The following is a 24,870-nucleotide window of genomic DNA, read 5'->3' on the forward strand; positions in this document are numbered from 1 at the left end:
AAGGTATCATTATCTGTTCAGAGTGTGACGACTTCTTTTTCTGTTTAGAAACTTTGAAATATATTTAATAAATTATCTGCATGTAGTGAAGGAAAACAGTAATTACAAATTAAGAAAGAAGTCCCGTAAGAAGAGAAAAAAAAAAGAAAAAATTGAGAAAGCAAGCATGAGAAACTATATCAAAGTAAACATAAGCTCGTTAGCTGTGTATTTCAAGCTCTGCTAGTAAACGCATTTTATACCAATGCTTCAGCATTTTTTGAGAAGCTGTCTTCCTAGAGCAATGGGTTCGCAGGTGTAGACAACATAGTGTATTCGATCATCTAAATTAACAAGCAAAGCAAGGTGCAGATGATGTGAGGGAATTGTTAAACATAGTCTTCACTGGTGATGTTGCCATAAGTGCATGGGGGGGGTTGCAGATATACTGTGTAGGCAGTTACATGAGAGTTTTATCTGAAAGAAGTCTACCACACAGCATTTTTCTTTTATTGAAAAGTCTTGCATGAGAAATTTAGAAGAACAGCTACAGTAGATGTCCTTAGAACAGTGTTAGAACTTATTTAGATGGATGTGTATGTGCGCGTAAATTTATATCATGTGTTTGCCCTGAAGAAGTCAGTGAAATTTAGAATTAATGATCTCTGCAAAATGTTCTTGTATTAGAAGTATTACTGGAGAACATATTTACTGAAAAGCCAGGGATTTAGACAAGATCTAAGTTTTTGTCCTGAACTGACAAAGAATAAGGCACATAAAACTTACCAAGTCAGTAGCGTCCATGTTCTACTAGCTTGTTGCACATGAATGCAAATGCTAGTGAGCAGTGACAACCATGCTACAGTATAGAACTTGCCCTGTCACTGCAGGATGACTGAGCGCATTTTCAAGTGCACGTTGAGCCTTTTGTGTTTTGAAAGCGGAGAAAAATGTAGATAACCCAGTTGTAACAGGTGTGGTGTCCTCTCAGCTGCCATGGGGTGCAGCACCTTGCAGGTTCAGCCTTTGCCTGGCAGTGGCCAGGGCAGTTTTGCACTGGCTGCATTACTGAGCTGATTTCTGTCTTGTGGCACAATAGGTGGTGAACACGTGAACTAATTACCCTTGTGACTTTGCCTAAGTTTAGAGCTGTGTGGAAATTCTAAGTTTAGAGCTACAAGGAAGTTTTATCTAACAATTGGCTCTCCCCCTTTTCTTCTAAGGGGATACAGTAGACTGTTTTTTCCTAATAGCCTTAGACTACTGTAATTGTTCCACCTCCTGCAGTCCTGAAGTGAGTTTTCAGTGACGTTTCCACTCCTCCCCCACAAAATCAATGCTTGATGTGCGAGATGAGCTTTCTGTGGACTAATCATTATAACTTCCCTTTGTTTAGTATGCTGCTTAACACCCTTTAACTGATGTTCCAACGCTTTGAGTGTCTTGGGTGTATCATGAGAATCCAAGATGGTGATATATTCGCTTGAACTCTAGTACACTTTTTTGAAGGACGCCGCATTCTGCTGGGAAAGCAGAGATAAGGAGCTCCATGGAAGGTGTGGCGTTGAATTGCATGATAGTGTTGAATTTTTCATTACTCTACCTGCTCTTGGGAATGAAAGGAAGGTGAATTCTCCTATTCAGTCGTATCCCCAGTCACTGCTGCTCACAGTCCCAGCATTCTGAAATGCATTTTTACCACTGAACTGTCATGTGATTAAAACATGCTTCTGTCATTTCTTACTATTTGACTCAAAAATAACAGTAGGCTTTTGAAAGAGAGAAGTGTCTGATTCCAGTTTTTCATTGTCTTTGCCATTATATTAAAAAGAAAAAGTCTCATTAAGCTAATTTTGAAACTGCTCCTAGTGTAACATTAATTGTGGCATGTTCTAAATCCTTATTGCGGCTGGGAACTATAATTCTGTTCTGCTGCAAGGACACCTGGTTTCTTAGTCCCTCAGTTTAGAAAACAGGGTTTACAAACAGCATGCAGCAAGACGCTACACAAAATGCATGATGTTGTTACTTCATTAAATAAGCAAAGATTTGTTGACTCACTGTCTCAATGCTTGGAGTCCTTTTGTATTTTGGAAATGCAGTGAGTTATTGTTCTTTGGGGCTCTGTGATAACATCTGATGTTGTGATCTGGCAACAGCAAGTTTTGGAAAATTTGATCACTGCAGCTAAGATGTGGTTGAGCCTGTTGGAGGATAATTCTGGGATTTCTAAGAGCATCATACACTCAGAAATTTAAGATTCTGTAATGTGTGAGTATGGAGCATGTAAACTGAACAAAAAGGAGTATGTGTATACTGTCATTCAGAAAGAAATTGGTTTACGGGTTTGTCTGCTGAGCTTTAAACTAACTAGTGTAGAGCTCAGGATTCACTGGCTTCGAGAGTACATACCCACCTTCGTTATCTTAGCAATCTGGGGTGTGTTGACACCCACAGTCACAGTGCATATTTTCTGGCACTTAATATTCTCTTGACTGTTCTGTTAAATATTATCTTAATTTGTCTTCAGTATTTAATCTTTATATTTGCTTTTTAATAGACTTGTACCATCTTTAAAAGCTGCTTGTAAAAGCAAGTGCATGATATTGTAGCTGTAATTCAAAAGTTTAGTTACAAACTTGAGCTACATTAGATAACCGTACAGTGACGATTTATCAGACACCCTCTGATCCCCTGTCACTCAGCACCTGGAAATAAAATCAGTAAACTGCAGTGTGAAAACACACTGCAGCTAGAGAAAGAGTCAAAAGTAAAAGAGCTTAATCGTAGACCTAATCGCTGACCTCATCAAGCCATTACATTAAAGGACTTTGCTGCCAAAATCTGCTGCAGCCTGTGAGCAAGGGTGAACAGGGCCCCAATTGTGTCGTTTAGTGATGGAATGATGGCATGTCTGTCAAAGGTCCTTTTCTGTACCAGGAGGCAGAGGAGGGACACGTTCAGGCTCAGGTACCTCGTATGTTGAACAACGTCAGGGAGCAAGGCTGGCAGGAAGAGGTACTTCCCAGAAACTGGAGTTCTCTGTGTGACAAAAACATGTCAAACAGAATATTGGAAGAGGTGGCACCTGGGGAAACCAAGGCGATCTGTAAGAAGAGGTTAAATATGTCGTGCATGCAGAGAGCTGGGTGAAAGAGTAGGGCGATGTTCTGACTCTAATGTGTAGCGCTCTACACAGGCACAGTGTAGACAGTCTTCTGTGAAGCATCCTTGAAGAAAACTGTTAGCTCTTGATGCTGCATTAACATACTATATAAAAAAATTTCCATCAGACTATAAATATTGCTCATCTTTGCAACTATTTAATTTTTTTTTTCCAAAGTACAGTATATTGTGGAGTTTGGAGTGTGGGGGTTTTTTTTGTTTTGCTTCATACAGATGGTTGTTGCCTCCAAGTGTTTATCTGTGGTTTTCCATTATCTGGGTTATTTTTCACACCTACCCAGCTTCCCAGATAATTAGGAGCTGATTGTAACTTATCTTCCCTTGGAGAGAAAGGCAGATTGAACATCTTCCCCAGGTCCTATACAGCCTTACCTTTTATGGCTGAGAGTCTAGAGAATGCATCTTTAGGAGGACGAAGAGGATTAACATTCTGGTATCTTCAGAACACTTACGGCAGAGCTAGGGTTTTTTATTAAATGCATGCATAAAATTATGGAAAAATTTTACTCTGAACTTTCAAACACTGGATTATTGGCAGTATTTCTGTAACTGCTTCAGTTGTTCACGTGCAGGCATCCAAAGTCTCAAGAATACCAAGAATAGTGGAAGGACCTGCGCCAGGCTGTCGGGTGTGATATGGGACCTGTGGGAGGCTTGTGCCTCTTCAGAGCTCCACTGGAAGACTAGGCAGAATATTTCAAAGTGGAACTGGATGCTGCTGTGGGCTACTGAATTGAGGCCTTTGTGTTTTTTATCTCTGCTTGATGGCTGTGAATGAGAAGGTGATGAGCAATGAGAATAATTAAAACAAAAATAATGTGGTTTAAGCCATTTGGTACAGAGGTCATGACACTTGAAAAAGCACAAGCCTGTAGAGCTCTGGGGAAGCCAACACCCACTTGGTCTGAGTGATGGTAGCCTTGTTATTTTTCATCAAAGACTGGAATCAGTCGGCCATTTCCATTGTAGGAAATACCGTCCCTGTACACACTTCCAATGTTTTTTTCCTCATGCTGTTTTTGTAGGGCACTTTTGAGTAGCAAAACACAAGCAAAAGTACTATCTTGCTTTTGTATTAGTACTTTTGGTTTGCTGGAAGAATCCCTCAAACTTTAAAATTTCCTGGCTTGTAGATCTGTAGAAGCTTCAGAACTTCCATGAAGGATGAATTACTCATGGTTATACTAGAAATAGGCACAGGAGAGTAAATTCTTGGCACTTGTCACTTAAGAACTTGATTACATTTGGGTTTTGTAGAATAAAGTCAACAAAGGATTGTTGCCTTGTTGTATGGTATTTGTATCCTAAAGTACTGATTCCAGGGATTTTGTACCAGCCCCATATTGTCAGCTTTACGGCTTCCTTGCAAACCTAAGTAGCTGCTGCTGCTTCACATTGCTCTAAAAACCGTTGCTGTCAGACGCTCGTGGTCTCGCCTTTCAGAAACCAATGCTCGAGTTTTGAATGCCCAGCAATAAGGATTTTTTTTTTTCTTGAGTGATTAAAAACTATGCCTCTATTGCTTGAAAATAAGTAATAAAATATTTTGGGTATATTTTTCTTCTTGGGGAATACACAGCAATAAATTACTTTAGTATTTTCTTAAGGTAGAGGAACATACCCCAAAGTGCTGAGTGTGCCTATGGGCATTTCGATGTCATGGGATGCTAGCATTGTGTTCAGGAAAGACTAGGAATTGTTTTAAGGCGCACTTTATTTTTACTGCTAGGTGTTATAGTCTAACTTAGATTTATGCTCAGATGATACTGATTCGTAAAAAGATCCAGACAAGTTTTCTGTCAAGTTTTCACCATCCTCTTTGCTTGAATAACTTTCTTGTGGGTTGTGAGTTTTTTGGGTTGGGTGTTTGGTTGTGTTTTTTTTAGAATTGACTTGCCTTAAGGTTGGGGTTTGTTTGGTTTTTTTAAAAAAAACAGGAGTAGCCTTTTCTTAGCCTCCAGTGTGGCTGAGAAATGCCGTCAGGTTGGGGTTTTTTTCAGTCTGTACTGTATGTCTAGATTGACTTGGGCAGATCTGCAGAAACTGAAACTCCAAACTTCATACCAGTTTCTTGTTAAGCACTGCATGCTGGAGAGTACTGCATCTCTTCACACTAGCATGCAGTGTCCTACAAAGATACTAATGACTGAGATTCTTCCTAAGCCTTTATTAGGTCAAGCAAGGAATAATTATTTAGGGTTGGAAATTTGAAGGGGAGCAACTTTTGAAATGCACACTGTACTTGGTGGCGAAGCACTTAGGGAAAAAGGGGTGGGTTTTTTTCTTCTCTCAGGATTCTTTGGTTTCTGGTTATATCAAAAATTTAGGTGAGTTTGTCTTTAAATGTTTACTTTTTTGATAGAAAATGCTGGTATGTTACCATTTACATGTGCTGTACTAAGTTGTTTATCTGGGAAGTACGTATCATCCAAGTGACTACTGAAGTGAGAACTAAATTTGAAATGAAAATTTCCTGGAACCTGGGCTCAAATAACGTGCGTTTTGCTGTTGCAGGAGGACCGTGACATCATGGAGGCTGATCTGGACAAAGATGAGGTTTTACAACCTCAACTGGGAGAGCTTGCAGGAGAGAAGCTGCTAACAACTGAGTACTTGGGAGTGAGTACCACTCACTAGCATGTTGATATAAATTGATTTGCTGGATTAAGTGTTAAATTTCAGCAGTTGCATCGCTTTCTATAATCTTTTTGTCTTCAAATTGTTGCTTAAAGAGCCAGGTTCTACCTGCATCTTTCACAGTCTGTTTTATTAGCTGCTGTTCAGAAGAAGTGGAATGAGTTTGAGCTGCCCTTTCACAGGAGGTGGTCAGGCTGTGGCTTAATAATAAGCTAAAGGCAGCCTTAGGGTTCTAGTGCTACATCAGTGACTCTGTGGGCACACAAAGCAAAGTGCTGAGCAAGTTAATACTGGAACACTCTGCCGGTCTGAAATTATGTTGAAAAAAGAAGTTGAAAAGTTAAGTGTTCCTTCAGGCTTTATGCCAGATCAAGTATTGTATGTCTTACCTCAAGCAGCAAAAGCCATTAAGTAAATAAGTGTGAAGTTGGCATGAACACCATTTAGTGTGCTGTGACTAATTTGAGATAAAGGTGACCATATGCCTTCTGAATCCCAGAGTCTATAGACCTGCCAATGCTGATGATGGAAATGTGACCTGAGATAAGATGTCATGGAACAGCCTACAGTGATTCCGGGATATTTTATCTAGTGACGCCAGAATGCAACTTAGTTTCTGATGCAATGTTTCTATAGAATTTTCTCTATGACTCCAGTTACCTGTCTTCCCACTGCATTCTTTTTTTTTTTTTCCCTCCATTTCTTTATTTCCTGTGTATCAGATAATGACTCATACACCAAAAACCAAGAAGAAGCTGTTTCCTGGTGTCCATCAGAGTATAGATGAGCCCCTTCAGAGACCTGTGACGCCAGGTTATCACAGAACCGTGTACCTAATGTAAGTCCAAACAAATGAGACCAAGTTGGATTCTTTTTAAACTCATTTAAAAAACAAAACAACAACAACAAACTAACGATGCCTGATAAATAAACCTTCTCTAACTAAAAGTGTATTGACATTGTCATTCCTTAAAGATAATTTCAAAAAACAGAAAGGAGGGGAATATTGTAGGCAGAGAAAGGTCCCTTGGCTGAGGTCATGTACTTGGAATAGTGGAGTAAATGTTTACTGATCAGTCTGATTTAAATTTGCATTATATCCTGCATGTTCATAGTCATTTCATCTTCTCATGATGTATTTTATTGGTAAGTTGCGTGTAGTGGCTAAAATGCCTGAAAGTATATTGAAAGAAAGTATATTGCTCTGGGGAGATTCGCTACCCACCCATGAGACAACAGATTAAAAAGAAAACGGGAAAGACAAAGATCTTGGTATGTCGGATTTCCTGCTTTTGAAGAAATACTTTTTCCAGTGGAAGGGTCTCTGACACCTTGCTCTTGGTGTGATTTGGGTCAGAGGTAGAAGCCTGAATTGTAAATGAAATAAAGAAATCCTACAGTATAGAGCTCCTTGAATATGCTGTGCCTTCTGTTAGAACAAATATGTCTTAATCTTTTAATTTCTGAGATGAGACTTCTTTTCACTGTCCTGACTGAGGAAGGAAGATACCAATGAGATCTCAAATTTAAATTATTTTCTACTTTCAATTGCATAGAGTTTTGGATTTGATCAGATCCAACTAGCTATGGTACAGGCAGCAGTTTGTCGTGAGGATTTAATGTTTTCATTTCTGCAGATACTTAAGCTGATAGACTACAAGCCACTCTAACAAAATATAGATAATAGTACTCAAAAGTCACAGCACTCGTAAAGCTAAGTACATTAAAATGAATGGGTAACCTGAAATACAACAGTGTAATGAAGTTAGAAGGTTAAGGTGGTTCTTAAAAGAGCATATCAGCCCTGAAGTCTGAAGACTGTCCCATGTCATCCCCTCTGCCATTCTTTGTTTTCATGTTCATATTTTCTATTTCTTAAAATACACTTCCACATTTTAGTGTGGAAGATCCATACAGAAAACAGTGAGGACCGATTTAGGCTGTAGTTACACAGGTGTAGATGAATCTGATGTATGTTTGCTGTTGTGGATAGAGTGGTCCCAGCTTTGCCTTACCCATGTTTATTCCCCCTCACTGTCTTGTGCTGGCATTAGCATTCGTGCAAGCTGGTGGTCTGACTGGGAGCCCTCCCGAGTCATCCAAGTGTGTCTTTTCGGCAGCTGTATGGCAGCTAGATGGGATTACATTGATTATGTTACCAGGGCCTTAGAATGGACAAGTGTACCATACCAGATCTGTGCATGGAAGAAGCCCTGGAAGACGTTTATTTTCTAAAAAAAAAAAGCAAGTTGAATGGAACACAGACTTCCAAAACAGAAAAAGAACCCGTGGCTATCCCAGGGCAGAATTTCTCTTGCACACTCTTGATTATTCTTCTGAGTATCAGCCTGGAAAAAATGGTGTCTGTTTGAGCATGGCGCTTACTTCTTCTGCCTGGTATAGCCTGAATGCAGATTTGGAGTTTTAACTTGGTGTCCTTTCTCACAGTGGTCAACTTTTGCTCCATTATAATGTCCACAGCTTTTGCAAGCCCTCTCCTTATATATTAATTGTGTGTGTTCACGTGTAAGAAGGAAACAACAACTAATTAATATAAGCTTGTATCAGTAGCATAGTGATTATCTAATCATTTTCCTGCAGTGCTCTAAAAGAACTACAGGCCTTAAAAATATAAACTGACTAATATGTGACTAAATATACAGTGCCACTTCACTGTGGGGTCAGTGTTACTGAGTTCAAGGTCCCACTTGCCCCGCACAGGATTTTGCTAGGAGACTGGGATTGATTTTGTGGAATTGGCTGTTTGGGTAGCTTTGCGGCCTATTTAGAAAGTATTTTTCAGGAATAAATCTTAGTTACCACTGGAGTGTCTAAGCATTACATTCCCACTGTATTCTCACAACAAGCTTGTGAGAATGAAGTGACTTTCCTATGGGAAGTCAGAAAAACGGTGGCAAACCCAGGGGAGTGGCTTTTATGTCCTGGTGCCGTGTAGCGCGCTGCCCTTTACGCATCAGAAATACTCTCTTGGAGTGATTGCGTGCCTCTCTCTACCACCACCTACCCAGGCAGTAGGTTTACTTAACAGTATCCTGGGATACCAGAGTGACGCTGGTCCCGTATTTTATCAAAGCTTGAATCTCCTGCTGAACAGCTGTGCAGCTCGTGCCTGTGGAAGGCGGCTTCAAGTCACTGCTGGATACAAATCAAAAACACCTTTCTGCCATGCTGGTGCTGGGAGCTTTGGGTCTAAGTGTTAGTCTGATGGTGTGGAACAGTCTTTACAGATTGCTTCGCTGTGCAAACCAGGGAGGAAAAATGTAAACAGCAGAAATCTAACATGGTGAAAATATGTGGAAATTAATTTTTCTCCTGCTCTGGCCAAATGGTAGAAATAATAGGAGTGTTTGGTGCTCCCATGTTTGAAGCAGGAAGCATGAGATACCACCCTGCATGAGAAGTTTGTGTTTTATATCTAATTTGTGTGCAAGAAAACTGCAGTAAATAGACGAAGACATTCTCTAACTAGATTTTGCAACAGAAAAAGACAAGCTTTGATGACTTTTATGCTGTTCTAATTTTAGTGCGAATTCATTTACTAAAATAAGGAAATAAGCTTTTAGGAAGCCTTGCAAGAGGAAGACAATAAAAGTGGCCAAATCTTAGCTGCTTTAATTTGAAAGCAATATCTGAACTGGATGTATTTCACATTTTAAATAATTTAAGTGGCTTGTGTTTGTATTGGATGAAATGGCTTGGAAAATGTCAGACTTTTTACCCTCGTATGCAGCTTGTCTGCCCAGGGACAATCCAGGAGAGTTGATCTGAATTGTCTAAAGTTTTTTGTTCAGCAGAGCAGTTAAACTACATTAAAATTTTGTGTCAATGCTTGCATTCAGAATTGAAGGGAGTGTAATTTGTCTGAAGTTCTTCATGTGAGACTCGATGTAACATGTTCCATTCTAAAAACCTTAGGAAAGAGGAAGCAGTTGATGGGGATACTATAACTTATCTCTTCATGAGCTGGTGGTTCATACCTCCAAAGCGAGAGGGATGGGGGGTGGATTTCTACTGCTGAATAGACGTATTCACACAGAAAATAAATGCAGAATAGCTGCTGCGCATGGAGCAGCTATTCCATGCTAATTTTTATACGACTTCCCAGTGTACACAAGGCTCTAGTTACTTCAGATGAATTGTCATGGGATCCCTATACGGACAAGCTCTTGCTGTATGGAGCTGAGGAAGCCAGGAAATACTGGAAAGCTGCTGCTTTTTTTTTTTGCCCTTCCTCCCCCCCTCTTTAAAGACTCACTGGCTGAGATCACTCAGGGGGCGCTGAACTACTTAATATTCTGCAAGCTGTTTCCTTAGAAACCAATTTAGCTGTGAAATCATTAACTGCCTCCTTGGACTGCATCCTTTCTAACCAGAAATATAGTCTTGTTACCTTAACCTGATGTTGGGCAGGGAAACTTACTGTGTCTGCCAAGTTCTTTTCACACCCTTCTTGCCTCTACCGTGTTTTATTGCTTTTTACTAAGCAATCTTGTCCTTCTGTCCTTCAGTTACTTCAGTTTCTGGCTGATCCACCTCACTTAGGAAATCGACAGTTCTGCTTCTTACCTACCCTGTTTTAAGTCTGTATTGCATACTGCTCTGTAAAGTGAAATCCTTGTAGTATTCGGGGGCAAATTTTAAATCCTTGAAAAAGTAAAGTATTGAAGATCTCTTAGGCCCGCTGCTGCAGTCTGGAAGTGTCCTGCTGGTATTTTGGGTCTTTAGTCTGCAAGGAGTTATGGTTTCCTTTCCTCGGCTTTTTACTGCAGTAGGAAAAAATGGTAATTTCAAATACATCTAACGTCAGCTGGTTTGGGGGAGCTAGTAATGCAGTCAGATTATGTCCTTAGCACTAGTTTGCAATATGAAATATAAAACAATTTCGATGTCATCCATGTCATTACAGGCAATTAGAAGAAATTAAAATTTACTGTCATGCAACTTTTTATACTGCAAGCATTCATCACCCTGCATTCTTCTTTCTCCTCCAGGCCAGAAAACGATACCAGTTCTTGTCATGATAGGGATGAGAAGCTGCAGTCTCCACTGAGTGCTCATCCTCCTATTTGTGGTGGGAGCAGGTCCAGCATTTCTGACCTCTGCGTTTCCCCTTCATGTAAGGATATTCTGTGAATGCTGCTGTTAACGGTTACTGTCTTTCCTGACTGGTGCAGGCGTGTGGGGCCTAGCTTGTGTGTTGTCGATTATGTTTCTGAAATGTAGCCTTGGAACTGGCCCTCCGTCTGCAAGACCTTGGGGCACACGGTTGGGTTTGGACTCGACCTGAATGAATGGCTACAGAAGGTAGTGTATGGTCAGCAGAGACCAGCGGTCTCACTTGCCTCACTTGCCTTGCTTCCTGTGGGAGGGCCAAGGATCATACCGAGGGCTTCCAATGTGCAAATTATACCGTATTTCACTCTGCAGTATCCTCTGCCTAGAGAAAGAGCTGCAGCCCAGAGATAGTGCACTTCCCAACAGGCAAAGCCCCTTACTTGATCAAATATACCCTTGTTTGGATCTAAATGAATCACTGTCTGCTGGCACCTGCAGGCTCTGTTGGCTAGACCTCTGTACTAAAGTTGAAGGCAGCTGCAGTTATCTGCTGAGATTTGCAACTACATTCAAACTATAAAAGGTTGTGGAGGATGGGAAGCCCTGTGCTGTATAGCTACATTGTGGGTGATGCTGCTAAAGATTCTGTCCTTGCAGCTTAAACTGAAATTAATGCAAACTCAGCTGGACCTGAGAGCTCAGAAACATGTGATGCAATTTAAAACATTATAGGCTTCTGGAATACTTCATTTCTGAACTTCTGATATCCACAGGCTCGTGGAACTTTAGATGTGGGAGTTTCAAACTTCTTGCAGGGATTCATTAACATTTCCAATTAGAGATTTAAGGCAAAATGGTCTGCAGTTTTAGATAAAGAATCTTGCAGCGTATCCGGTACAGAATTATTAATAACTTCAGACAAAGCATGCCTTTACTTTGCTGAAAAATATGCTTTGAAGCAGTAAAGGAATAGCATACTTTTTACTCTCTCCTATTTTTTTTAAATTTCCTGGAGGAAATGAAAAGGATATTGAGAAAAGTAACCAAGGTCTTGCAAACAGAAATTTGCTTGCGTAATGCCTAGAGCTGATAAATACAACATGCTGAATGAAAGGTGTATGAAAGGAGCAGATTAAACTCCTGTTCAAGATGAGCGCTTGGGTGCTTGCTGTTGTGTAGGAATGAGAGTGGCCATCCTTAACCCTCACTTTGCTCAGCAGCACCTTGAGTGTAGCTGAGCCCCTTCTGCGGGGAGGTTGGCTAGCCAGGGGCAGCAGCTCAGAACAGCAGAGGCTGGAAACCAGTCAAAAGCATACTGACTTGACAGTTCTACGCAAAAGAAAAAAGTGGAGTTTTGCATATTGATGCTTTGTAATGGAAATTAAACCAAGCAGGTGTCAAAGGTGTTCCTATTTACTGTTTTAAAGTGTAATTGGATGCATTTTCTAAGGCATTCCGCAGCCACCGGAGCCCAGTGTGCCTTCTGAACCACATTTTTATATTATCTTGCCAGTGAAATGCATGCACTCACCTTTGTCACCGTTTGCGTGCTGCTGATGCTGTCTGACAGTTTGCTTGTAAAGATTTGTGTGGAGGTTTAAACAGGGAACCCAAGTAAGTCAGCGAAGTAAATGTTGTTCACTTTTGATGGAGAATATTGATTTAAAACCTTCATGCTGATGAAATTCCTGCTGACTTCAATGTTTCATATTGTCAGAGGTTTGCTTGTAGCCTCTGTCTAAAGCAGTTTGTTAGCTGTTTTCAGTCAAAATTATATGCAGGTGGATACTAGTAAGAGCTAGATTATACTCTCTTTTCTTGTAGAAAAATCTTGGACATCAGAATTTACGGCATATTGCAAGTTTATATGCATTATACATGTAAGAAGACAAATAATTTTTGTGTGTGGCAGGGACAATTCTTCCTAGCACTAATCCAGGCTATAAAACAACACTGAGCTACTTGGAGGATTGCCAGAAGTTTATTTCCAGTTTTTGCAAGTAGCCAGTGAAATAGATGCTTGTCTTTCTTGCCTTTTGGGACTTGGAAATGAAGATGAAGAGAAGAGAGGGACTGCACTGCTGGATCCCCTGGTTGTTCATGTCAGTGACGGGACTTCCAATGTGTATAATGATAATTGGACTGGGTCTTTGGACATCCCCTGTTTTCGAAAAGGCAGTGGGTTTAGTAATTCTTAAATTGGCAAGGCTTTAGTTTAAAACAGTGGAAAATAAGCCATTTCGCTTCTAGTGCCTGCAAAGATATGGCAGTGAACATTACATAACAGAAATTATGTAAAAATAATTGTCATGCTTCTAGAGACTCTCATCATGCCCTGCCAAACATCTTTGCTGTGAAATAAATATGTAGTTTATGGAGTTCTGATCTTGGTCTGATGGTCATTATGCAGTACCAGAAACCTGCGCACTTCAGAATATGCGTTTTCCAGCATCACACGAGTACTTTGGGATTCAGAGTTCCATACAGTTAAGTTGTGAAATGAATAGTAAGAGACCAAGAGTGAAAAAACAGAATAAAAGCTGCATGTGAAAAGTTATCATCATCAGGGTCATATCTTAAGGAAGCTAAGTTTATCCTGCCTCACCAACCTAGTGGCTTTCTATGATGGTGTAACAACGAGAGTGGACAAGGGAAGACCAATGGACATCATCTATCTGGATTTTTGTAAAGCCTTTGACATGGTCCCCCACAACATCCTTCTCTCCAACTTGGAGAGCCATGGATTTGAAGTGTGGACCATTCGGTGGATAAGGAATTGGTTGGATGGTCGCAGCCAAAGGGTAGTGGTCAATGGCTCAATGTCCAGATGGAGACCAGTGACGAGTGGAGTCCCTCAGGGGTCTGTACTGGGACCGGTGCTGTTCAATATATTTATCAATGACATGGACAGCGACATTGAGTGTACCCTCAGCAAGTTTGCAGATGACACCAAGCTGAGTGGTACGATTGAGACACCAGAAGGACGGGATGCCATCCAGAGGGACCTGGACAAGCTGGAGAGGTGGGCCTGTGTGAACCTCATGAGGTTCAACAAGGCCAAGTGCAAGGTCCTACACCTGGATCGGGGTAATCCCCGCTATCAATACAGGCTGGGGGATGAAAGGATCGAGAGCAGCCCTGCTGAGAGGGACTTGGGGGTACTGATAGATGAAAGGCTGGACATGAGCCGGCAATGTGCGCTGGCAGCCCAGAGGGCCAGCCGTGTCCTGGGCTGCATCAAGAGAAGCGTGGCCAGCAGGTCGAGAGAGGTGATTCTGCCCCTCTACTCTGCTCTGGTGAGACCTCACCTGGAGTACTGCGTTCAGCTCTGGAGCCCTCAGCACAAGAAGGACATGGAACTGTTCGAGCGGGTCCAAAGGAGGGCTACAAAAATGATCCGAGGGCTGGAGCACCTCTCCTATGAGGACAGGCTGAGAGAGTTGGGCTTGTTCAGACTGGAGAAGAGAAGGCTGCGGGGAGACCTGATTGCAGCCTTTCAGTACTTAAAGGGAGCCTGTAGGAAAGATGGGGACAATCTTTTTAGTAGAGACAGCAGTGACAGGACGAGGGGTAATGGTTTTAAACTAAAACAGGGTAGGTTTAGGCTAGATATAAGGAAGAAATTCTTTACAATGAGGGTGGTGAAACACTGGAACGGGTTGCCTAGAGAAGTAGTGGAGACCCCATCCCTGGAAACATTCAAGACCAGGTTGGACAGGGCTCTGAGCAACCTGATCTAGTTAGTGGTGTCCCTGCTCGCTGCAGGGGGGTTGGACTAGATGACCTCTAGGGGTCCCTTCCAACCCAAAACTTTCTATGATTCTATGATTCTGTGATCCTGAAGAAGCTTTGATCCTTTACCCAGGGAACTACAGGCCGGTCAGCCTCACCTCCATCCTGGGTAAGGTGATGGAGCAGCTTATCCTGGAGGCCATCATGAAGCAAGTGGAAGAAAAGAAGGTTATCAGGAGTAGTCAGCATGGATTCACCAAGGGGAAATCATGCCTGACCAATCTGATAGCTTTCTACGATGACATGACTGGCTGGGTAGACGAAGGGAGAGCCGTGGATGTTGTCTACCTTGACTTCAGCAAGGCTTTCGACACAGTCTCCCATGATGTCCTCCTAGGGAAGCTGAGGAAGTGTGGGCTGGATGAGTGGTCGGTGAAGTGGATAGAGAACTGGCTGAATGGCAGAACTCAGAGGGTTGTCATCAGCGGCGCTGAGTCTAGTTGGAGGCTGGTGACAAGTGGTGTCCCTCAGGGGTCAGTACTGGGCCCAGTCTTGTTTAACTTCTTCATCAACGACCTGGATGAAGAGTTAGAATGTACCCTCAGCAAGTTTGCTGACGACACCAAACTGGGAGGTGTGGTAGATACACCAGAAGGCTGTGCTGCCATTCAGCGTGACCTGGATAGGCTGGAAAGCTGGGCAGAGAGGAACCTGATGAGGTTCAACAAGGGCAAGTGCAGGGTCCTGCACCTGGGGAGGAACAACCTCATGCACCAGTACAGGCTTGGGATGGACCTGCTGGAGAGCAGCTCTGCGGAGAGGGACCTGGGTGTCCTGGTGGACGACAGGTTAACCATGAGCCAGCAGTGTGCCCTGGCTGCCAAGAAAGCCAATGGGATCCTGGGGTGCATCAAGAAGAGTGTGGCTAGCAGGAGGAGGGAGGTTCTCCTTCCCCTCTACACTGCCCTGGTGAGGCCTCATCTGGAGTACTGTGTCCAGTTCTGGGCTCCCCAGTTCAAGAAAGATGAAGAGCTACTGGAGAGAGTCCAGCGGAGGGCTACGAGGATGGTGAGGGGACTGGAGCATCTCCCCTACGAGGAGAGGTTGAGGGAACTGGGCTTGTTCAGCCTGAAGAAGAGAAGGCTGCGAGGGGACCTTATAAATGCCTACAAATATCTGAAGGGTGGGTGTCAGGAGGATGGGGCCAAGCTCTTTTCAGTGGTGCCCAGTGACAGGACAAGGGGCAATGGGCACAAACTGGGGCACAGGAAGTTCCGTCTGAACATGAGGAAGAACTTCTTCCCTCTGAGGGTGACGGAGCACTGGAACAGGCTGCCCAGGGAGGTTGTGGAGTCTCCTTCTCTGGAGATATTCAAGACCCGCCTGGACATGGTCCTGTGCAGCCTGCTGTAGGTGACCCTGCTTCGGCAGGGGGGTTGGACTAGATGACCCACAGAGGTCCCTTCCAACCCCTACTATTCTGTGATTCTGTGATCCTCTTTTGTGTTCTGAAAATTAGATCAGTTCTTAATGTCCTGCATGACCAGATTCATTCGGCTGTTCTTGAGTCGGTCTGATTTTGTCTGGGTCCATCCTCCCTGTTTATCAATTTGGTAAAGAATCAATAATTCTGTCTCTTTTTTCTTTTTTTTTCTCCTGTGGGCAGAAAACTTGTGGACTAAAGATGAACCCTAGTCATCTTACTACACATATTTTGTGCTGAATGTCAGACAGAACGTGCTGGGCAGCCAAATGCTTGTCTGAGTGTGACCTGATCTGCATCCATATCAGCATGTGAGAGTAAATCAGGACGGCAGCTTGTCCCGAGCATGGGAGGAGCGGAGCTGGGGATTTTCCCTAAACAGTTCTTGAACTTGCACATCTTGGTAGCTCTGTGTCTGTCAGCCAACTGACTGTCCTTCCCTTCTCCATTAGTGCAAGGCAGAAACTGAGGTATATTGAACAAATGGAAGACCTGAAGTCTGACAGAAATGTAAAACACTTTTTTGTCCACAGTGGCTGCCTGTTACCATGGATACGTACAGACAACTGCAAGTGGTTGCATTCCTGTGGCTTTAATGAGATATCAGTCGTTAGCTGATACATGTTAACTCATGGTCTGCATGCTCCTAGCCCACTGCAAATGCAGAGTGTAGCTGCTTTGAAAATGATCCAAGCATGTTTTACTTTCCAGCAGCAAAGGGCTGGAAGTGTGGACACTTGCAGTTGGCTTGGGTCAGCTGATGAGCTGTAATGCACTCTGCCACACTAACTCAGTAGCCTGCCATTATCTCAGGGTTTCCTTTGTACAGCAGGAACTGTTACTTGATTGTGTTTCTAGTGAAGTTGTAGAGAGACAACTCCTCACTGATCTGTGTTTCTTTTTAAATAGCAGTTGAAATGAAGTCATCTACAGTATTCTCATCAGGCCATAGAAGGGACCGAAGCATCCCAGCTGGTGACAATATCTCGTCTTCGCGATCTACTGACTTCACCCAGGACAAAGTAAATGTGCAATCTCATAGGTATGATTTATCCAGATGAGTATCTGAAAGTGCAAGAGGAGTCTGAGGGGACTTACCAGCTAATTCCATGCTGCTGTAAAGACAATCTGTAAAGTCATTTGATGTATGATGTAGTCTGGTCTGAGACAGCTAAGGTGGTGCTTGCCAAAAAAAATACCCTTAGCTGTGCCAGAGGCAGCTGTTTAGTTTCTAAGCATCTGGTCCAGAATGGGAGAAGTCTCAAGCAAGACGTTATTAATGAACTTCACATGTATGCATAATGCAGTCTTCTGCAGATAAAACTTCCTGATTGCTTCCTTAGATGACTCAACTCTAACCCGTGAAAAATCATTTATTAGTAAAGAAATAGGTAGGACTATAGGAACAGGGCAGGAATTAACTTGCAGAAGGAAGAAAAATTAAGCATTTAAGTGGATTCAGAGTGTTTAAACATGCTGAGTTGCTAGCACTGCTGACCAGAGTCCCTGATTTATCCACTAGGTATAGCAAGGGAGGCACTATTATAAGTTCTCCCAGCAATGGGTTTCAGCTCTTCCTTGAAACAATTTCTGTCGAAAGAAGATGAAAGATCGTGCTGTCCTTCTCCTGTTCATACCTTGAGCCTTCTGTGAAGCCTTTGTCATATGTAGGACTGTGATGTTATATCTTGGATGAGAACTAGGAATTCATTAGCAATTGGATGAAGGTTTACCGTAGTTTTTCAGGGCCTGCATGTGTCCTGCAGACATTAACAGCTTTTTCCTATAGCTAATTTGATTGGGCCAAGTTTTAAACAGTGAGTGTAGAGAAATTTTAAAAGCGAGTACATTCCAGAAGTAGAACACAGAATGGGTGGACATGTGTTAAAGGAAAGGTTTTACCAAGTCTTTATGGATCTGGTTTTTCAGAAGTGCTTAGTTATTTGTGTCAGTTAAAGCTCTAGCCCTTCTGAAAACTGGATTTTCTGCATCGAGCTTTGTTTCCTTCTGGCCTACAGATGCCTGTGTGTGGTTTGGGGGGATTTGGTGTGGTTGTACAGTTGTACTGTTTCCATGGTGAGATCTGAGAAATCACATATTGTCAACAAATTATCACTGGTTAGCAGCTGAAGTTCTTGGTAGTCATATCCCTATCCCAGCATTACTGATTTAATTTCTATTGCCTGTCCTAACAGTAGCTAAGCACATACTACAAACACAAATAGACCATGACCATTTTATGGCCAAATTGCTTGCCTTGTGATGGAGAGATTATTTTTCAGGCTTTGGCTTGCAAGAAGTCATAAACTGACAGCATCTTGCTCCCCACCTTGGTGAGAGACTTTGCTTCTCTGCAGTTGTAATCTATGATTAAAAAGACGTGTCCCCAGTATTCTCTGCTTTTTCTTCATAAATGTATGTCTAAATCTCAGTAGTAGATGGAGCTCTAAGTGAAGGCACAGGTGCAGTATCCTTCAGAAGAAGGTAATATCTTTTCATTGCGTGCTTCCTTGGCATGCGTACAGTAATTTGTATTTACAAATGCAGCCTCAAGTTACGGATATGGGAATGTAGCCATTCACAGTCCAAGTGAACACAAGGTTTCCTACACCAAGGGTCTTTTGTTAATATGTTGGTGTTGCAATAGCTAGACCTGCCTTTTCATTCTTTCGTTCTTGGAAGCATACTTTAGTTTGTGTGCAAAGCAAACACAGCAATTAAATCACTGCTTTGGTCATAGTTTTGACCACTGGAAGAGATGTCTCATTCCTACTAAGTAAATACCAAGACCTTCCTATAAGAGGTATGTATGAGAAAAGGAGGGATGAGTCGTGGTGGTGAAGGGGTCACTGCTATTTCCCCTCTTCCTTAGCAGTATAAACTGGGAATTTAACTGCACACAGATCAGTGAAATTACACTAAATCAGTCGGAGAGAAGAATGAGGCCCTAGTAGTGACATGTCTATTGCAGTTGTTTTATTTCCACAGGAACAAATAATTGTTCTAGCTGATGCATGTCAGACTGGCAGCTGCCCCTGCGTTGCTATTCCCTGCTGCATTTTGATTGTGTGAGAATATAGATCCGTTGTGACTTTTAGCTAATCAGGGATACATTTGTAATAGACAATGTTTACAACTGTAGCTGGCTAAAAAAGCCCTTATTTTTCTATTGTGACTGTGTCCAGTATCATCATAATAGAGTTTAAACTCTGCAGGGCCTTCTTAGCTCTCTAATGATCTTGCTTTTCTGATTATCTGGTAAAAATGGCCATAAGTCCAAGTGTATTTCTCTTGGAGAAAATGGTCTAACTCATCTTTGTATGTTCACGTCCTTTCACATCTCCTGGTTGATGACTCTGATCCCAGTGTCACTCTGTTGTGCACTGTTTTATAGACAATTATTTCAATTTTTCCAAATAAACAGTTTTCTTTCTTCTTGTTTGTTGTGGGTTTGTTTTTGTGTTTGGTTGTGGGGGTTTTTTTGTTCAAGCACTTGCTCTCAAATTACCACACCTTGTTGTAAATTACTCCTTTACCAAATACTATGGAACATTTTTCCGCAGTAGATTTTGCTGCTTCTTTCTAAATCTCATCAGGTTCTAAAGGATGCTAAATAGCCATTTTCTGTCTTATTCTGAGGATTTTTTCTGTTGATCTTGGCCTATTTATTGATATAGTAAAAGATGAGGTGGTTCAATGACACCTGGGCATATAGAGGCTGAGATCTGCTCTGCATCCTGTCAGAAAAACAGCAGATTTTTCTTTTTTTTTTTTTTTTTTAACTTTACAGTGCTTGCTGCACCTTATTTTGTATAATCCCTTCCCGGAGAGTTTGCAAAGATGTGACCCGTCCTGTGTGAACATTGTGCATTCTCTCTCTTTGGTGAAGTATAGTGACTCTGGTTGCATTACTTTGCTTTGTCTCCAAAGTGCTTCTGATCTAGCTGCCCTTGGTTACTGCAGCGAAACTCTGAAGAATGACAGAATGGTTTGAGTTGGAAGGGACCTTACAGATCATCTTGTTCCAATACCCTGCCATGGGCAGGGTCCGCTTCCACCAGACCCGGGTGCTCAAAGCCCCATCCAACCTGGCTGTTCATGGCTATAAAAACTCTTCTTAGTGTGTAGGAGTACAGACCCAGGGTTTTGTTGTCTATTGCTGAATAAGAAGCTCAAAAACTGCTGTGAAGCTGTTGGATCTTGCTTTTTTATCCATGTTATTATATCGTAGTCCACATAAGGTTACCATGAAAGAGCACTAGTGAATTGAAAATCCAGTTCTTGAACCAAAGTAAGTAAACCGAGCAATAACAATGAAACTTTTATAGAGAGAGATTTCAGTATGTCTGCGATCCACGGTTTGGGGTTTTATCTAACCAATCTTGCTTTTTTGGTTTTGTTCTGCTAGTATGTTTTTGCTGCCATCTGCCACCTCCTCTCTTGAAATGAGACAAGTGTAATACTTGTAATGCTCAGAGGGCCGCAGAGATGGCTCTTAGCATACCGACTATCATGTCTCTGTCCTTAATAGTTAGTATATACATATGCAAAATACAGACAATTGATGCTACTTAAAATACAAAAGAAACACTTGCTCGTATCTCCCTGCAAGGTGGAGCAGGGGCATGGAAGGGCTAATCAGCACTGACTCAGCAGCATTCCCAGGGGAGGAGGGCAGATTAAGTGTCTTGAAAATCCTCCTAATCACCCTTTCTGATCGTCACAAAGGGTTCTTTTCATGGAGCTAATAACACAAGAACTTTCCATTTTAATCGCCAGTCTTTAGATGGCACCTTTTTCGATCTCCTGCCTTTGGCTCTGCTTTTATTTTCTTGTAAGTATGATGAGCTTTTTCACGTAGCTGTTATTTCAGTTCAACTTTTTCTGCTTCTAAGAGAAAGTTGACTCACTAGAGCAAACATGAATATAGCTTCATAATTATTTAAAGACTCCCTATTTCTTAGTAGCCTCCATTTTTGTACTGGGAAAGAATATATTGGTGCTGGGGTCAGGGAAGGACAGCGTATCCTCACACAGTCATGGCCTAAATTTTAAAGAATAGTATTCTTGCAGCACACACAGACTGCAATAGGAGCAGCTATTGTACATTCTCAGTGTGAGCAAGGAACCTGTGTGCTTAGGGAACTGATTTCATAGATGCCATCACAGTATTTTTGCTCTTTTGACAAAGCCTGCAGGGAGTTCTACAAATCTCATCAGAGCTGGGAGCCAGGGAGGCTGCCCGTGTCTGCCAAGATAGTGACCTATACCTGGGAGAGATAATAGTGTCTGTGCCCTAAAAGGATGTATTCCTGTGCTGTAGCATAAATGTATGGGGGGTTTGCACCTCAGATTTAGTCTGTGTGTGTAATAAATACAATGGAAAACAAACTAAAGATCTATTGCTTGTTTGCAGGGGACTTAACTGAACCTGTTCCATCCTGTTCTCCAAAGAATCAGGTCTGAGTAGGGTAGACAGGTCGATAGAGCCAGGTTTAGAGCCTGTGCAGGTAGTACATGCCCCAGGGCAGTACCTGTGGTGCCACGTTCCTTTCCATTTGCAGTCTCCCTGAATTCTGAGCAGTTTCTTATGCTGTCACAGCATGTACTGCAGGTTTCACTTGGTTGCAGACTTACTATGCATACATATTTCTCCATGCATTGCTAACCCTTTCCATCTCCTCCTACAGCGAGTTTCCCTCAGCCTTCACCAGCAAACCTAAGATCCCTCGCACTCCTGAAGAGCAGTGTGCCAGCCCTAGAAAGGGAAAGATCCCAGCCATTGCCCCCCAGTTCTCTCAGTCTGGACCCCAACAAGCAAGCCGTCCCAGCTCCTCGGGATCATCCACCAGGAGCAGACAGAGTAAGTGGAAAAAGTCATCATTCCTATTTGTCAGTCCTTGGGGTGGGAGAGGAGGGAGCACTGTAGTAGCTCTCCAGGAATGAAGTCGTATGCTACAAATGTGCCAGGAGTATATGACATTGTACTTGTCATCTCCAGGATGTACAGCCATGTAATTATATCCTGCTGAACACCGCTCCTATTTCCAGGCTGTCATGTGAGCAGTTTGAGACATGCTTTTTCCTGTCTCTGGGTGGAGAAAAGTGACCCAAATTCGCAGACGTTTGCGGGGAAGCTTCTAGCCTCAGATTAGACTTTCTCTAGACTTTTTCCTTTTCTTTAGACACTTGTTCACTCTGCTGTGTAACTTGCTTAATGTTCTTGAATTTGGATCCCTGGGTGTGTCTACAGTGCAACTGAATGTAGACCAGATGTCAGGCAGTTCAGAAGATGGGCTCAGGGCAGCCAAGCCTGGTGTGCTGCTTGTGGCAGTCATCATGCTGCTGGAGACTCGTATTTAAGAAACAAATAGACATGTCGTTGCCTGAAGAAATGTAAGCAGTACTAGTTTGCAGTGGGCTCAGAAGAGAGGAGGGCTATGACTTGAGGTTGGAGGGAAAGGATGGACTCTTGCTATAAGCTGGCCAACACAAGCCCGATAAAGTGGAAATGTTGATCTTGGATGCTCACACAGCAGTAGACGTGTATGGTGTCTAAGCTCTGGGGGTTTTTTAGGGGGGGAGAAAGAGGCACTCTTCATTAATGAGTAAGCTTTTTCTCTGGAGAATGGATAGGACTAGCTGGACTCAAATACAGCTCTGGGTCCATTATCAATGAAAATGGCAGGAGCAATGTGCTGTGTATTCTTACTCCAAATGTATCATAAGAAGTTTAGTGATGATTGTTCACAATGTAACATCAGCTCCACTCTTTAGCTGTAACTGTTATCTTTAAACATTTCACAGAAACATGGTTACTCATAATACTTTGCAAATCTTCCCAAGAAATTTGAGGTATCTGTATATTATTAGGTCCTCATTACAGGTAGGGAAAATGAAACGCAGAGAATTGAAATAACCTAGTGAATCAGCAACAGAGCTGGAAAGAGCTTCCTGAGTCTTCTGTGTTGCTCACTAACTGTTGTTCCACACCGTTGCATGTGCAGGGAGGTGGGGTGGTTTCATTCAGAGAGCACAGGTGAGGCAATGGAGGGAGGGGAATGTCCTTGATGGTTAAGGGAGGTTTTGACCTGGAGAGAGTACTTGCTTGACCAGTCCTGTGCTTAGGTGATAGCGCTGGCAGCTCTTTCAGCTTTACTTTTGCTGCATATGCCCCGTGTTTCACCTCTGACATCAGTGCTTTCTGTTTCCTGTGATAGGAGCACTGCTCTGCCCTGACTGAATGTGCTGTTAACACCCAGAGCCTGTCCCTGGTTCCTGTTTCGATTCATGTACAAAAGCACTAGCGCGTTGAAAGGAGGAGCTCTCCTGAAGAGGGAAAAAGCATAGTGTGCGTGTGCACACAACAACTCCTCTCCATGTTCCAGTTTCTTCAGGGCAGCTTTATGCTTCTGGGTGCGTGTGTCCTATGAAAGATGTGACATACGTAAATTGCTCTCATAGGGCTCTGGAGTAAGTTCCTTTTCCAGTGGCATGATGTATAATCTTATTTTATTTTGAAATTGCATTAAAGCAGAGCATGATCAGAGTTGTGCATCACTTGGGCTTCTCTGTTGATTCAGTATATGTAATTTGTAATTCCACACTCTTGGGCTCTTCTAACTTCTATTGCATAGAATTCATCTTATACCTTTTATCTTTGCCGTGTCTGTGCATCCTAAAGCTGAATGAATAGCGGGCAGCACATCTTACTGTGTGTCCATTTACCTTTTCTCCCGAGTTTTCTATTGGGGTTTTGGGTAGTTGTTTTCTGTCTGTCCACATGTGCCATGAGACAGACTTGGTGTCAGCAACTGAATGTTAAACTCCTATCTTCTTGCTAAAAATAGCAAAGAAATTATTTTGCAAACAAGTCATCTTCCATTCACTCTGTCTCTATGTACCCTGCGCTGTTGTCTGCTGTCAGAGAACCCGTTAGTTATTGTCCATCTTACAGGGCCTTTCACACAGGTTTTTATGGTTGGGAAGAGTGAGAGGAAGGTGTTAAGGACCAGGTTTTTAAAGGACTAAAAAGGGCTTTAAGCACCTATGTCCAAACCTGAGTTCTCAAAGGTGGTTAAATTCCTGGCTGTTAACTAAAGGTGCAAGGAGGCATCTGAAGCAGGTGAGCCCCTGATGTTTCCCTAGTAAAGCTCTGTGCTACTGTTTCTTGAATTTACTATCATCTGACCTATCTGTAAGTCAAAAATGGTATCAGATGCACAGATATCTGCAATCAGTACATTTCAGCAGTTTCGGCCTCCCATTTGCCTGCCATTTGCCTGCCGAATACGTATGTAGGTTTTTACATATCAAGAGGCTCTGTCCCAGTGGAATACTGTCTTTAGTTTGTGGATTTATTGATATTTCTGGAGAAATACAAGTTTCTAAAGCTGATGGGCATGATGAGAGAAAAAAGAGTTTCTGATGGTACTTACTTGATGCGCTCACTTATTTTAGAGACGTATTTTTAGCTTGCTTTTAATACTTATTACAGGTGTATTTTCTGGAAAACAGTTGCTTTTACATAAACCTAGCTGAACTAGCTGGGCTGCTCTTGCAGCATGGAGTGTGTGGAATGCCTGAGGAATGCAGAGGAAGCACAGGTACTTAGTGCAGCGACAGGCCTGGGGCCAGATTCCTGCCTGAGTTGTAGCCCCGCTGCTGGTAGCTGAACAATGAAGCTGTACCTTAAAGCAAAACCGAGCTCCTCCAGATAAAACCAGCCATGCCGGGATTTTCTGTGGATTCCACTTCCTAGCTGGTACTGGGATGAC

The 24,870-nt window shown here is 42.5% G+C and overlaps 1 protein-coding gene across 7 annotated transcripts in view; it reads left to right on the plus strand.

Annotated features, from left to right (window-relative positions):
- The window catches only part of ARMC9 (armadillo repeat containing 9), a 71,326-nt gene that overhangs the window by 43,305 nt on the left and 3,151 nt on the right, over positions 1-24,870 (plus strand). For 3 of the 7 annotated variants that reach the window (XM_075418153.1, XM_075418156.1, XM_075418154.1), the window contains 5 exons: positions 5,680-5,784; positions 6,525-6,640; positions 10,815-10,939; positions 17,003-17,135; positions 21,784-21,956. In XM_075418153.1, coding sequence (XP_075274268.1) covers positions 5,680-5,784; positions 6,525-6,640; positions 10,815-10,939; positions 17,003-17,135; positions 21,784-21,956 — 652 coding nt within the window. Of the gene's footprint in view, positions 1-5,679; positions 5,785-6,524; positions 6,645-10,814; positions 10,940-17,002; positions 17,136-21,783; positions 21,957-23,313; positions 23,567-24,870 lie in introns of those variants that run through there. The other 4 variants (XR_012763654.1, XR_012763655.1, XM_075418155.1 and 1 more) reach the window with 4 other exon arrangements.

Source organism: Opisthocomus hoazin, chromosome 4 (genome assembly GCF_030867145.1).
Source record: "Opisthocomus hoazin isolate bOpiHoa1 chromosome 4, bOpiHoa1.hap1, whole genome shotgun sequence".
NCBI classification, from domain to species: domain Eukaryota; kingdom Metazoa; phylum Chordata; class Aves; order Opisthocomiformes; family Opisthocomidae; genus Opisthocomus; species Opisthocomus hoazin.